Raw genomic sequence first — 16,846 nt, 5'->3', positions numbered from 1 at the left:
GTTTTCTTCCTTTCCTTGGAAATTTCATTTGGCTCAACATTATTTTCTTCAATCATTTTCCTAGTCCATAATGGCCTTGTCTTGACATTAGTGCTGTTTCTATTATCTTTATCAGGTAATGATTCACTCTCTTCTAATATGTTCTCCCTTTGAATTTCAGTTTGTAGATTTTCATCTAAATCTATGATGGGCTCATCTTCTATACGTGTAAATAGTTTTAAGGCAATATTCTCTTCAAATTTGACATCTCTGCTCAATTCAATTGATCTTTGTCTAGGTATATAGACTTTGTACCGTTTGGAGTTCTGACTATACCCAACAAATATTCATTTCTTTCCGAATGGTTCTAATTTGGTTCTTTTTTCTTTAGGTATGTGAATGTAAATAGGACAACCAAATATTCTAAAATGACTTAGGTTTAGTTCCTGAGAACACTTTCTCAAGAGTTATGTTTTCTGGTATAGAGTGTGGACATCTATTTTGAATGTACACAACTGTATTGGTGGCCTCTACCCAGATTGAGTAACATAAATTTTGATCATGAAGCATGGCTTTAGCTGCTTCAACAATGGTTCCATTTTTTCTTTCTACCACCCCATTCTGTTGAGGATTATAAGGTACCATATACTCCCTCTTAATCCCAACAGAGGTACAAAAAGCTTTGAAATTTTTAGAGGTATATTCTCCTCCATTGTCAAATCTTAGCATTTGAATTCTTTTTGACGTTTGATTTTTCACTATTTCTTTGAATTCTTGAAATTTTGATAAAACCTCATTTGATTCTTTGACTTTTAAGAAGTAGATCCAGGTTTTCCTAGAGAAGTCATCAATGAATATTATGCAATAAGAGAAACCTTCTGGAGAAAGTGTTGGCATAGGTCCACATAAGTCAAAGTGCACTAGTTCCATAATTGATTTAGATTTGTGTTCATTCAGAGGAAAAGTTTTTTTTTATATTCTTTCCTAGAGCACATCCTTTACAAGTGCCTATATATTTTGAGTTTAGGCTGCGTGTTCCAATGGTGATTTTTTCTATATTAGGGAGTGAACTAAATCGAATATGTCCGAGCCTTTTGTGCCATAATTCATTAGAATTTGTCACTTCATGACTTAGGGCTTGCTTTTCAATGTTGGAAAGTTTATATAAGGTCTCGTCTCTTGATCCTATAGTGATAGCATTCTTGAGATTAGTGTTTTTAGGCCAATACAATACTTTGTCTTCATTGAAAGTGACTTGAAACCCTTAATCAACAAGTCCAGAGATAGATACTAGGTTTCTTTTTATGCCTGGTACGAAAATAACACCATTTAACCTTAGTGTGACTCCAGTTCTAAGTTGTATAGAAGAGGTCCCTATTCCTCTGACTGGATGTGTGGAGTTGTCTCCAATGGTGACTCCTTTAGTGAGATAATTACCAAAAGTTCAAATTTATCTCTGAATCCTATTATATGATGGGAGGCACCACTATCTATTATCCATACATTTTTCGTTTGATTTCATCTCACTTGATAGAGCAGAATAAAATAACAAATTTTCATCCTTTTTAGTTACGGCTAAGGAAGCTAGGATTTTTTCCCTTTCTGACAATTTCTGAAGTTATGTCCGAGTTTTTCACACTTATAACATTTAACTTTGGAGAAATCATTTCTTTTGTAATTATTATTTCCTTTCCTCTTATCATTTCTCTTCCCTTTGAATTTCCTCTTCTTTCCTTGGTTGTGGGAGACTGAGAAAATGGCTTGATTTTCTCCCTCTTGATTTGAAATGATCCCTCTCGAAATTAGTCTTGATTCTTTTGATGTGCAATCATTTTTTCGTTGATCAAAAGTTGGTATTGAGGGTTTGTTGACAACCTGAATGAATGCTTCCCAAGATATAGGTAATCCTCTAAGTGCTATTATAGATAATTATCAATCTTCAACTTTGTGATGTGAATATCAGGATTTAACTGTGTGATTTTTGAGTCAAACTCGATGACCCGTGTTTCATGAGTAGTGATTCAACATGAATCCATCTCTCATGAGAATAAATGGAACACTTAGCACTCATTGGATCTAGGTGATGCTCACAGGGGTGAAGCACCGGGACTTCCCGGGAGGTCACCCATCCCAGTACTACTCCAGCCCGAGCGCGCTTAACTACGGAGTTTCCTCCACAGTTAAACCCAAAGCTTGCAACCCCATTTGCAAAACCTTCACCAAGTGTTGTGCCTTATGAACCATTCATTAGAAAGCCCCTTAAGCTCATCAATTGATAAGTAGGAGATGTTTTCCACAGCTAGTCAAATTGTGATGTGAATATCAGGATTTAACTGTGTGATTTTTGAGTCAAACTCGATGACCCGTGTTTCATGAGTAGTGATTCAACATGAATCCATCTCTCATGAGAATAAATGGAACACTTAGCACTCATTGGATCTAGGTGATGCTCACAGGGGTGAAGCACCGGGACTTCCCGGGAGGTCACCCATCCCAGTACTACTCCAGCCCGAGCGCGCTTAACTACGGAGTTTCCTCCATAGTTAAACCCAAAGCTTGCAACCCCATTTGCAAAACTTCCGTAGTTAAGCGCGCTCGGGCTGGAGTAGTACTGGGATGGGTGACCTCCCGGGAAGTCCCGGTGCTTCACCCCTGTGAGCATCACCTAGATCCAATGAGTGCTAAGTGTTCCATTTATTCTCATGAGAGATGGATTCATGTTGAATCACTACTCATGAAACACGGGTCATCGAGTTTGACTCAAAAATCACACAGTTAAATCCTGATATTCACATCACAATTTGACTAGCTGTGGAAAACATCTCCTACTTATCAATTGATGAGCTTAAGGGGCTTTCTAATGAATGGTTCATAAGGCACAACACTTGGTGAAGGTTTTGCAAATGGGGTTGCAAGCTTTGGGTTTAACTGTGGAGGAAACTCCGTAGTTAAGCGCGCTCGGGCTGGAGTAGTACTGGGATGGGTGACCTCCCGGGAAGTCCCGGTGCTTCACTCCTGTGAGCATCACCTAGATCCAATGAGTGCTAAGTGTTCCATTTATTCTCATGAGAGATGGATTCATGTTGAATCACTACTCATGAAACACGGGTCATCGAGTTTGACTCAAAAATCACACAGTTAAATCCTGATATTCACATCACAATTTGACTAGCTGTGGAAAACATCTCCTACTTATCAATCTTCAACTTTGCTTCCAATGGAAGAAAGATGATTCTTTATCTCGGGAATTTTTCCGAAGTAGGATGAAATTGACTCACCTTTATTCATTTTTGTATTCATAATTAATTTGCTAGAGTTGTTGATTTCAATTGTATCTTTAGTTGTTTTGAATACTTCAAATGCCTTTTTGAGATTTGAAATGGATGGAAGAATATGATCTTTTACTGAATCAAAAATAATTTTCCTGGCTTTATTATTTCGTCTTTTCCAAGTGGCCTTTTCTGCCTCATCTTCAGGTATTGAAATGTCTGATTCAATAAATGATTCTAGCTCTAATTCTTCTGGAATTGTTATATTTCGAATATTCCGTAAGAAGAAGTTTGCTGCTCCTTCCAGCCTGTCGTCTACTTTGACATTATTTGACATGTTTGGCAGTGTTGTTTTGTAATAATTTAATTTAGAAGTCTCTCTGCCAATTAGGCTCTGATACCATGTAAAGTTTTATAGATTGTTTATTGGTGTAGACTTACAATCCTTATAATCTGAATTATAAGTATCTTGGACAACCTTCAGTTTAGGTTCTTATGACTGTAATTCAGATCTGATTAATTTGTCTTTATATATATGAGTATGATCTCCTTAAGTTTTACTGATGCAGTTTATATATGTGCAGGTCTGAATAATTGATATACAATTTCCAGTTGTTATTGATTGATATCCAATTCAGATTTTGCAAGCAATATATAAGTATGTATTGAGACATGTGTATGTAGGGTTGTGACCCTACGTATCCATGCCCCGACACATACACTTTGGAGGCACCAATCAATAATGATAACTGCAGACTATAATAATACTTGAGACGATTCATTAATTGGCAGTCCTCATTGACCCATATCTATTTGATGCTCATACTCTTCATCGATAAAGTCACTTGATTTATATTAAGTTGATCCATGCCCCGACACATACACTTTGGAGGCACCAATCAATAATGATAACTGCAGACTATAATAATACTTGAGACGATTCATTAATTGGCAGTCCTCATTGACCCATATCTATTTGATGCTCATACTCTTCATCGATAAAGTCACTTGATTTATATTAAGTTGAATGGTTAATAAGGCAAGGTTATTATATGTATGTATGTATGTATGCACACACACACACACACACACACGTGTGTGTGTGTAGATGTGTATGAATAATCCGATTTTAATATAACTCAAATATATTGCTTCAATTACCATGAAGCTAATATACTTAATAGGTCACATGTTTGAATCTCCTTGGGTAACCCTGAGGGGATGATTGTTGGCAAATGGGGAGCAATCCCCTCTGGATTTGTGACTAAGGTCCAACCGCCTCATTTGGATTCTAGAAGTCTAGTGATTGTATCAAGCATTGATAGGTCGATCTTTTGGTGCAATGAAAAACACACTTGTAACATAGAAGGTGTAATATCCCTTGCTAAGATGCCCTTAACTTGCCAATTCAAGACTCAAAGAATATTGTCAAACACTTGTCTTGAAACCCCAAACTTGCTGTTATTTGTTTTTAGATTCACTTTGATCACTTCAAATGGTTTCAAATGACATTCAAATGTTTGCAAGTTAACACTACAATGTCTTAGCAATAAACTAGGTGCAAATGCTACTTCTTTTGGTCGTTTCAAATGCATATATAAGAAATTCTACATGTAAAATGTGCATCTATAGCCAATGGACATTTTTACAAAGACATGGCATGAGAACTAATATGCTGATTATTAGCAGGTCAGTTATGAACATTACAACAAAAATTTGCTGTGCTTCATATTCCTTCATATCTAATTCATCAATTTACAATGACAAATGTGAATTTAATGGAAAACTGATAAAGGAAACCTATAGCTGCTCGCAGGAATAAAAAAATGAGGACAACAAATGGCATATCCATTTCAGATACAATTTTTACTTGTTTATTCTTTCATGAGGCTTGTACGATTTCATAATGGTCATGCTACTTCTTTCTCACATTTTCGGTATGGCTTTTCCACCTCCAAATGATACCCAAAATTGGTTCCTTTTGTCCTATACTAAGCCATGGATTTATACTGCTTTTTCCGGATCTGAAGTTACTTTGCCATTTTTTGGCTCAAGAAAGGTTTTCACTGGGTTTTGCCAGGTACAAGTAGCACTCCACTTAACTAGAAGCATTTCACATTTATCCTAGGTTCTTATCACCATTCCCTTTGCCACTTTTTTAAGGCACCATTTTGCAACTGGAAGTACCACTCAAAAGCTTGCACTTGACTTGAATTTTTAGCTTCCTTTTGTGGTGGGGATCTTACTCATCTTTGCCACACTTTCCATTATAAGTATAAGATTGTAATGGCATTGCCACCCTCATCCCCTTGATACAGATTCCATAAAATACTTATCAACTAAACTTATGGTTGGGTTGAAGTCTTGGTTGTGGATCTCATATGATATAGCCAAGTAATTAACACACCTATCTTCATTAGCTGTTCTTGTTACTAATAATGGCTGAATAGTCACTGATTTCTGCGTTGTTTGTTATTCTTACACACTGTCAATCCTTTCTTCTTTTATCTGTAGCCCCCTTTGCTTTCGTCATTTGCCACTGTGTCATTGTCATGTTCTCTTGCAAAATCATCAGTTGGAAAGACCTATGATAAGACCATTTTAACTACCTGACTGGGCAAACGACTTGTTCTTGATGTCATTTTGAGAATTCTTGGACAATTAACTGCAGAAAATTTTAAAATGGAGTTTTCTAGGGACACCAGAAGAAAAAGAAAAACAGAAAATCAAGAGCTCTCATGGATGACGACTTTTCATCTTCCTCACCAGCTTTAGAACACCACCTTTCTCCAAGCTTAAAAACCTGCATATAATTGTTCTCATGTTGTCGAAATAAAAACAAAACACTAATTTAAGAAGACTCATAAATCTCAACAAAGAAAAAATATATAATGTTTTCAAAAATACTCATTTAAGAAGACACATCTCAACAAAGCAAAAATGTACAATTTTTCCAAAGATTATATATTTCTGATTTGTTGAGATGTATACGTCTTCTTAAATGAGTATTTTGTTTGTATTTGGAAAACATGAGAACAATTATGCAGATCAATGTCTTTTGTCTACGGATATAAGTATTAAGCAAATACAGATTTTGATTTTAATTTCAATGAAATGCAAATTAAAAAATATGTTGTCGATGCAGTTAGCTTCTAACATTATTTTACTCTAGGAATTTTTTATGATTTTGTTTTGAAATATATTTTAACTTCAATTTTAAAAGATTGTTCGTAATCTTTTATTAGTTATGTACGTTTTGAGAGGTTATTATGGCTTTATCATTTCTTTTTTATACATGTATCACAAAGCTCTGTATATTTGGTGGAAAAGATGTTGGGTGAATTTTTTTTGTTTGGAAAAATTATCTACAATATCTCAAAAGGGTGATCATAGGTAACCACTTTTTATTAATAGCTATGGTTTGGCTTTTTTAGAAGGATTAGTTTAGAGTTTCAGTACTGAAAGCAGGTCTCTTTTAAGTAGGCACTGTTGATCATTCCTGCAACAGTACTCATATGCTTATCACATGAATGATGGAAATGTACGAACTTCCAAAAATTATAAGATATAATATTTTCTACTGCAGTTCACTTAGGAGGTTTGTTCTTTCTAGTGTGTAATTAATTTCCCTTTCTCCTATTCTCTTTGATATTTGATTAATAGGTATCATGTCTTGATGCATTTTGTTGTTTGTTAGGGTTACAAACTTGTGCTCACTGGGCACTCTCTTGGGGCGGGGACTGCATCTTTGTTGTGCATGTTACTTCAAGAGGCATTTCCCAAGCACAGTAAAAATCCTGGCACACGGCTTATTGCTCCTAATTCTATGTTTTCATGCTGGGGTTTTGGATGTCCTCCATGTGTAGATGAGAAACTCTCCCAAGAACAGGCCTCAATCAGGAACATCATTCTTCAGGTTTATATCATGCCCTATAAGATGTTTGCATTTTATGTACAAAATTTGAAAATACCACTTATAGGTAAAGTTCAATCACAATATATATATTATAAACCCTGATAAATATCTCATGTTAATTTATTTTCTGTAATGATATTGGTTTCAATTATTTTTTAAACAATGCTATTGCCAAAGCTTTCCTTATGATGCTTGGTACTAAAGTGAGGAGCTGCCATCGTTTGTTTGTTTTCTTAATGCTTGATTAGAGGTACCAACATTGTAAGCTACAAGAAATGATGCCAAATGCTTGGTGGTACTATACTATGAATTTGACTATAATTAATAGCATAGTTACCGGTTCGAGTTCGATTAGAAATACGGGTTCGAAGAACTGGTTCGTTAGTACTGCAAAATTTTGGAAAGGGTTCTATGTTTGTTCGTACAAAAACATGTAATTTATTTACACACACACACACACATACATATTTACGAAGACTATAAGTTAAAATTTGAAGACTATAACTATAATCTTGTAGTTGTAATCATAGCATCTTTGCAAAGAATTGTCCAATTTATTGGCATATCTTTTAGGCCTTGCTAGACAAGTTGAATACAAACAAGAGAGCTCCTTTGTCAATTCATGTCTACCACTGGAGAAGCTCATCCTCTCCACATTCATGATCTTGTCTAGTCCATTTTGTGCAATTAAACATGCTCTATCTCAAAGATGCAACCTGGGATGCCTAAACTATAACATTTTGTAGGAAAATCAGGGAGCAGTTGATACACCAAATATTTTTGAACCCTAGGCGAATTTGGTATTGGTTCGAGCCAATACATGGTTAGGAGGGCAGAGTAACGAACCCTGGTAACTAAGATTAATATTCATGTAGTTCCATTTTAGAGAGGTATGCACTCGAAAATTTAAATATGGTTTAAATTTAAATGCTTGATGGCACTATGCTATCGACCTCATTTGGAAATTGTCTGCAACCTCTTTAGTTGTGGTGACGTGCACCCAACAAGTTGAATGCAATATTTAACCCAATTTTAGCATTTTTATCATGTCTCCATGGTATTTGAATTTGGGTTCTGCTTCCATTTGCTCTTTTCTTATTTGACTTTCGATCAATTATTATTGATTTGAAGACAGATAAGCCATTATTATTGATATTCTCACACAAGTTTTCAGCTTACAAATGTATGTTGAAACTTTGATGTGGGATTTTACGAACAACAACGAAAATCAGTTTTCTAGATATGTCTTTCCTTTCAGTAGTGTTTTAGTTATTAGGTCTTAGAGCCATATAGGGTAGATTTATTTATTTACAATGGAAATTGATCTGAAAATAGATTGAAGAAGTTGGACTAAGGGAAAAGTAGGTTGTGCCATCCTTGGTGGTGGTGGTGGTACTCCTTGTTGTCCTGGCAGATATATGATAAGGGCTAGAGGATTATCTTGATATTCTGGTTCAACAAAGAGATCTGCAAGTGCAATGATCCTTTTGAAAATGGGGGTGAAGACAATTCTTGTTGGGTGTCAGCAAATGGATTTTCAAATTGTTGGTCCTCTTCTTGGTCTCTTTCTCAGTCTTCTTCTTGGAGAATTTTTGGCTCAGGGTAAATAATTTCTTCTGTTTCAAAGGGGTCATTCTGAGGAAGGAATCTCCCAAGGCGGTCTCTTCTTCTATGCATGCAAAATGGATGAAAACAAAACTTTCTATTCTATGAAAACTAGGAAAATGACCCTTATGATGAAGGTTTAGATTGGAACCATCGGCGTCAACAACCCCAAAAAATGCTTGGCTAATTAGTCAGCTTGGAAACTAGAGTGTTCTACCGATGACTTATGGATTGGACATCCTAAATCAGAAACCAAATGACTTATTAGACTCATTTACAGTATCAAACAGGGACATTAACTTGAAATAGTGCCTACAAAGTTTATGCTCAAAACCAACTGAATTGCCATTACTAAGCCATGGAAATGAAATGCTTATAACTTAAATGCTGAACTTGGAAAGAAAACAAGTTACTCTACTGAAAGCAATTCAATTACAGATAGGAGTCTACTATGTGTGCCTATGCCGCAGGAACAAGCACTGGTTCTGCTACTACGTGGCTGCAGGAACAACAGAGTACTAAGTTTACTTCTAAGAAAACAAGAAACTAATTCTAACTTCTAATAGAATCCACTCATCAAGTGCCCCACCTTAAATGAGCGAATAAAACAAATGCTCAAGATAAAAGACTGAAGATTGACACTTTCATTTTATTCATTATCAAAATATCACAAGTACAAACTGAAATATAAACTGCTGTATTATTCTTGCCGTTCAAGTTACAATTGACTTCTTGACTAATTGAAAGATGTGCAAACAACAACTTATTTATGGCAGACAAAACAAACAAACTTCCTAAATCTATGATCCTTCAACAAGAAGGATTTAGCAAAAGACTTTAATGAGTCATAACAACATGAGATATTTTCTCATCCATCGAACAAGTCTTCTAGAAATATAGCATATGGTGATACTGGATTCATGTACAGGCAGTCAGTTACTGTTTTGACCAGATCACAAGATAATGTTTGTCAGCTAACTGCCTTTCTTTATGCAGTTATTATTTGAATCTATGAACTCCATGCTTGCTAGCGCTTCAGTACTCCACTTGACTTGTTCCTGCAAAAGGTTAGCAACACATGCCAAATGTCGAAACATATATCCATACCATTAATCCATAGAAAGCATTTATCATACTAACTCACTCTTGCATACTTAGGACAGTTGGCTGCAGGAAACCTACCCAATAAAACTTTAGGACAAAAGATAGCAAATTCATTTTTACATATATCACTGATTTATATTCCATTGTAACCATAAGTCCTATTGACAACATTATAGTCCCGCAGTCTCAAAGCATCAAACTAGAAAAAGTACAGGTATATGACAGTTTATATAGGAGATTGTTCACAAAGTCCTTTAGGAAATAAATATAAGAACCTTGAAACTAACATAAAAACTAAGGAACTATATAGGCCTTTAATGGGCCTTATCACTATAGTCTGTAAGTTGTTGAATAAAAAAGTGGTAGTAACAAGATGACCTAGTTGCCCTAGTCCAGACAAGGCAAACAAGTTGTCCTAGTCCTCCCAGTTCAGCTTGAAATTTAGTCTGCAAGTTAGTTATAATCAATGTTTACTAGATTTGTTTCTCGAGTTTGTCTATTAGTTCCCAATCACCCTATATATTTAGAAAACCACCTTTTCTTCCTATTACTCAATTTTTACACATGTTCAAATGGAGTAAAGCATACATGTTTATCACTTTCAAGTCATACTCAGAATTGCAAAAAAAAACCATTTTTTATTCGTATTGAAATAATAGATAATGTCTTTGTATTATTCACCATGATGGTACAATTGATATTTACAAGTGTGAAATAAAGATGTTAAAAGTGAATTTCTCTCACACATTTTACCGTGAGAGTAGTCTCTATCTACTGATATATATTCCTACTCTACTAAAATGAATAACATGAAAGGAGTATAAAGAGAGGAAAGGTCATGGGCACTAGTCATTGCTTGTAATGATTGGTCGAGTTGCATCCATCCACTTCCATCCATTCGCTGCCCCGAACCACGTCCCTTCCATGCATCTGATCCCTGCATTCATAGAAAAAGGTTGTTAGATCCATTGGATCTAAGCAATGGCAATACCTCACTTCGCCTCACATTCACAGTCCTAACATGCTACTCATCTCAGCAAAATAAAAACATACATCAGCGGAGAAAGAAGACAATCACGATAAATGCTTTATTATTAACATGTTTGTTTCCTATGCAGTGTGATTACAACAGATTGAATTAATTGTGTATGGCTGATTCATAATAGAAAAACAAAAGTATTAAAGGGACAAGTCATTTTGATTTGAAACCTTTTACTTTTAATTTCAATTTTTGTTTAAAATCAGAAATAGAAAAGTAAAAGCATTAAAGGGACAAGTCATTTTGATTTGAAACCTTTTTTTTTTAATATAAAAAAAGTCAAACATTAAAGGGACAAGTCGAATAGGCTTGAAACCTTTTATTTCAAATAGAGTAATAGAGCTGAAAGCGCCAAGTGCAGAAAATATTACAAGTGTGCTGAAAAAGAATATACACAACCAATATGAAAATAAAGCATCATTTTTAGAGGTGACAATAATATGCTATAGGCACTGTATGTATATCAAACACACATTTGGAAGCAAGGAAGAACAAAAGGAGTTACAGATTTAAGCAGAGAAAAGGGGTCTTTGAAGTGTCCAACTGAATGTGATTCAAATCCTGATACAAGGGGCAGTAGCGAAGTCACATCAGTGGGAAAGCTGCATGATGAAATACAAAAGTTACATCCTTTACATGTATTTAATCATGGTCACCAGTCTGGAGTTAACTGCCTTCACATATCAATCTTAAATGACAATGGGATCCTGAACCCAGAGAACTCAGATTCACTTTACTATGTTGTTAGTGGAGGGAATGATCAAGCTCTACACACTGCAAGTTTTAAGGTTCATGTGCAACAAAGAGAGAAAAAATTATGGATAATTCTATGAGAGGAAAGAACCTTGTGCTTGCAATAGAATTCAACAATGTAAATTTGCTGAGCAAATTATATGAAATACTACAACAGACATCACAATAGGAGACAACAGTCATGATTTTGCTTAAAAAAATCCAAGGCTGAAAGTGCAAGAAAACTTCCAAAACCTTCCAGAATGGTAGCCGCAACAGTAGAGCAAACAAATAGAAGTAACCAGTCCAAGAAAATACCATATAAATAATGATAATGGCATTTGAAGGTACAGAGAAAACAAGCAAAGTGAAAGGCATATTAACCTTATGTAACTCAGAAGACCAGTAACAAAATCACGACTTACCTAGTCTAGAATGGTGGTTGAGTAAGAAGACAATGCCATTTGCCTTTCAAATTCATCATAAATGCCCTAGGATAACCATGATTCACGACATCAAACAACAAAAAATGGCTCACAACAAGTAGAAATGGAGACAACCCAGCCAAAGACTTCCATAGTGAAAACCCAAATCATAACAACATTCACAACATTGGAGCACCAATAGTCGTGCCATAACAGCAGGGCAAAGAAAGAACAAGAAAACATCAGAAAAGAAGTGCAATATCACTTCAAACATCTAGCTACAATAGCCACAACATCAACCCAGAGAGGAGAGTTGTGAAAACTCCAAGCAATGGTGGCCAAGAAAGAAGGTAGTAGACCCTAGCCCCATTTTTTTTTTTGAACAACAGAAAATGGCCTCCCAACAAACAACAACCTAGATCTGAAAAAGCCGTGGCAAGTAGAAGTGAAGAAAAGTCAAAACAAAAACCATAATGGCGTCCGAGAATGTGAGTAAAGACATCGAACATAACAACATCTTCACAAGTGTCATGGCATTACACATAACACCAGCATACGAATGTTCCCAGCCAAGACCCGTGACTGTCAAGGCACTCACGAAATTAGAAACAATCATCGAAAGTGCAGAGAAGAATGCAATAACTCCATTCACGACACATAGTAACCAACATTCATGAAGAAGACAACAACAAATGTAAAGCTATGACAGAAAACAACAAAAGATACCCAGAAGTGGCAGAATCTAACGGCTGAAGCCTTCAAAATTCCCCAACAATGGCAACTAGGGTTTGAAGAGCAAGCCTTGCGTTCCTAGAGAAAGAATAAAATCAAATAGACCAAAATAACACCTTCCTTCATGTTTTGCTTTCTTTTAAATACTGTATCAAATTCTATGAAGATTTCGGGTCCGCAAGTTTTCTTTTTCAAGGGAGATGTAATTTTATTTTTCTTTTAGTGATAATATATGACTTGGTTTTGTAGAGTCTATATTATTATTAAATAAACTTTATTGCACTAAATAAATTTTAATTATTATTAATTCAGTTGATATGTTATAAATCAACTAATTAATAATAAATATTAAAATGCAAAGGTTGTAAAGTGGAAGATTAAAATTATAAAGGAAAAGCAAATATAAGGGTTGATAAGGCTATTTATAGGCTAAGTGTTGAAAAGAGGGAGTTGCATTCTTAAATGCCAAAATTCGAGGGTAAGGTTTCAATTGCTATTTTTAGACTCACAGATCAGGCTCATGACTTTGGAGTCAATTATGTAGCGGTTTTTGGCATTTATAGAGTCTTCTTGGACTTGTCTACATGTGTAGTGGGTCAATGCACAATTTGGAGTGCATGTGGCATGTTTTTGGAGCTTTTAGGCTATTTTTGTAAACAATTTTCTCTAAATTTCGACCCTCACTTCCTGATTTGTGGGAAGGTGGTGTTGTTTCATTATTATTATATACCCCTCTTTGTTATAGAGAAGGGGTTCAGATTTTGAGAGGAGAGAGATGTGCATGTGATATTTGTCCTTGACATCTTTTTCTCGAGTTTTCTGAGCTATTATGCAAAGATATTGTTATTTGGGCCTTTGATTGTAATACAGTTTTCATTGGATTCAACTTTTGGAGTAAAAGATTTGGTTGTATGCTTTGTGGCGATTGATGTTATCTAGTTATGCTTTACTGATAAACCTTTTGGGTAATGTCTTGTTTTGTATCTTCTATGTTTGATATCTATTATTCATAGGTTTTGAGTTGTGTTTCCTTAGTGATATATTCGATTCTGATTTATTTCCTTTCGTATGTTCATATTTTAACCTTCTTTTAAAATATTTATGTGGATTAATAGTTCCTTCAAGCTGTGTTTCGTGGTTATCTGTTGAAAGCGTTCATTGTGTTAGAGAATATAATAGTAATCTGCATTATTATTTTTTGGTGTATCACCTTAGTTTTCATCATTTTCAAGTTTACCTCTTTACCCTTTTCCATAAAAATTTCATGTCTTCATTAGCATAGGTGAGATATCAGATATATTAGATAGGAACCAGCCTAGAATCCAGAGGTTCAATCAGGTCATAGGTTATCCACAACCTCTGATTGATCCAATGTTTCTCCAAAATTGCTGAGGGTTTCAGGACTTCGAGCAATTAGGGTGCAGATTTTGGAGATAACACTTCCTGTTTAGACCTAGATCTTGTATTTCTCAATCATAATTGTGTATTCATAATTCCCATTACGAAGGACAATTTCATCCACATAGCACTTGAGATTTCTTGAGCCTAGTGGTTCATCTTCCTTCTGATGTAATAGGGAAATAAGTCTAAGCTTCCTAGTTTATTCATGTGAGCTAGTGAGCCCTATTTCCCCACCTTACAATTGCCAAGGGTTTATAAAAGGTGGGCAATGAATCTCATGGAGGGGAATGGCTTTCTCAACACTTCCGCTTTTAGATACAAGCATGAGGTAAGAGAGTGGATGATTTGGGCAGCGTGTTAACAAATGAGATTCATTTCTTCCAATTTAGTTGGTGAATTTGGCTTGGATCTCTCGGATCATCTTTGACCATATGTGTTAGGAATCAGGATAGTCACAACAGGGAATAGCAATGATTGTGACCAACCAATGTAAGTTCAGTTATGGTTTTTACATATGTTTTGAGATGAAGTAATGGTGAATGTTGTCTCATTCAATGTTTGTGATGTCATTTCAGAGAGCCCAAACATTTAATTTTGCATTCCTCTATTAGCAACCCCAAACAATGGTATGGATGATGTACAACTATGCATGAAGTACTGTGACGATTGTTAGGAGTGGTGCAGCTGCTCGATGACATCTAGAAACAAAGAATTCAGCTACGATTGGTTGCAGCAGTAGAGGTGCTAATATAATAGCGTTCAGCTGCTAATATGTCTGTTACAAGCCTCAAAACCATGAATTGGGCTCTCCTAATTGCGGCAGTCAAGATGTGTGGCTGGATTATGATGATGGCAGAGCAATAAATCCTCCATTGTTAGGCTTGGGAACCTGATTAAAATGGAAATTTTGATGTCTTCCCTTGCAGAAATGATGGCACAACAGCTAGGGTTGCAATTAATGATACCTCAGATCCAAATCTCAATGATAAAAATCAACTTAATAGAATTCTGAAGATTAATGTGGAAATCCTCAAATATGATAGGGAAATAAAGTAATGATATTTGCTTCCAAATCCAAATCACTCTAATGGTGGAATCTTGCATGAAATCTCCAAAATCAGTAACCAACAGTATACTGGCATTGTAGCAATACCTCAATGAATTTCAATTAGCACAATTTTGATCTGCAGATGGAAACACCCAAAATGGGAATAGAGGGTTTCTATGTTTAATCCCAAATGTGAAATCCAAGAGGACTTTCATCATTGGATGCCAAAATTCACTAGGAAAAGGCCAAATGTAATCAAGATCTCAAATGAGGCTAGGTGTCTTATTTAATAGTTTTCCCATTTGGGCCCTTGATAAAATTTGCTTCCAGTTTATATTTAAAAATATTTCCCCCTCTCACCCTGTGGTTACCCTCTTGTTCTGGGGTACTTCCCTATGGATGGGGACTCTTAGTTGGTTGCCTCCATTCTCCTCTGGTTCTGGCTCCCTGGTGGTGTTTTCAGTTGTTCCTTCTTTTGTCTCTTCACTGCTTGTTCTTTCCTTGGGCACCGTTTGGTGTTCTTGTTGCTGGCTATATCTTTGTTGTAACTTTCAGTCTCTTAGACCCTTGTGGTGGTCTCTAGTTGGATTAATAAATTATCTTATTTTAATTTTACTAATAGAAATTGCTTAATAGTTTAATATTAGTATTTTACAACACTTTATTTTAATAATATTTTTTAAGTTTCCCCCATAATTAAAAATTATCAGGTTCAACAATTTTTTTTTATTTCCTTGGCATTGTTGGCCATTGAGTAGACTAGAAGTCTTCTTTGGCACTATCTTTGGAAAAGGGAAATTGCCTTCTATAATACCATGTACCCCAGTTACATTCTCATTGTGCGATCCTCTCTTGGTCAGAAGCAAAGGGACCAAGGCTTGATCTAATGTGATAAATCATGGGCTGTCCTGCTATCAATTAGAATTTGAAATCTTCTCAATATATGGAATTCCATGAACTCTGGAAAGGTCATACTTGGGACCACTAAAAATGGTGGCAAGGGTGCCTCTTGAAGTTTCTTTGTTTGATTCTTAATCTAATATCACCTCTATGTGATGTACTTCACCATAGAAAAGTCATCTGTGACTTTGTTGTGGCGATTTCTTCAATGAAATGCACAATTTGTTTCTTCTATGTTCATTTCTAGCTTCTTCTCTCCTCATTTGGTAGTGAGAGAACAAAATATTGATAGAGGTGAGCCATTGTATCATAATTATAAGTAATAAATATCTGATTTCTTGACTTTTTTTTTCAATTGTTTAGTTTAAATTTGCATTATATCTCACAAAACAACAGGTGCAACAGTGACAATGACAGTAGTGACAATGAAGTGGAAGAAACTAAAATAAATATATGGGTTTTAGGCTTTAGCCTCATGAGAGCGAGGAAGTATTGGTGATGGAGGAGAACATCTGCTAAATCCATTTGAGTGCCTTTTCACTACCTTGAAACCTTATGCAAAGGGCCCTTTTAACTCAGAAAATCTCTTCTCCAACTTGTGATACCTATAGATGCTAAAAAGAAAAATATAGGGGGCAGTATGATTAGGGTGTGGTTGTGCCATATTTGTAAGAAAATGATTAGGTTGGAATCCAC

The 16,846-nt window shown here is 35.5% G+C and overlaps 1 protein-coding gene across 2 annotated transcripts in view; it reads left to right on the top strand.

Annotated features, from left to right (window-relative positions):
- The window catches only part of LOC149544838 (uncharacterized), a 189,179-nt gene that overhangs the window by 136,560 nt on the left and 35,773 nt on the right, over nt 1-16,846 (top strand). For both annotated transcript variants that reach the window (XM_089795410.1, XM_089795411.1), the window contains one exon: nt 6,946-7,164. In XM_089795410.1, coding sequence (XP_089651536.1) covers nt 6,946-7,164 — 219 coding nt within the window. The remainder of the gene's footprint in view (nt 1-6,945; nt 7,165-16,846) is intronic.

Source organism: Cupressus sempervirens, chromosome 8 (assembly GCF_028749045.1).
Source record: "Cupressus sempervirens isolate cs-2001-9-10 chromosome 8, ASM2874904v1, whole genome shotgun sequence".
Classification (NCBI taxonomy): Eukaryota; Viridiplantae; Streptophyta; class Pinopsida; order Cupressales; family Cupressaceae; genus Cupressus; species Cupressus sempervirens.
Note: the sequence above shows the minus strand (reverse complement) of the source record. Positions and strands in the feature narration are given on the sequence as shown.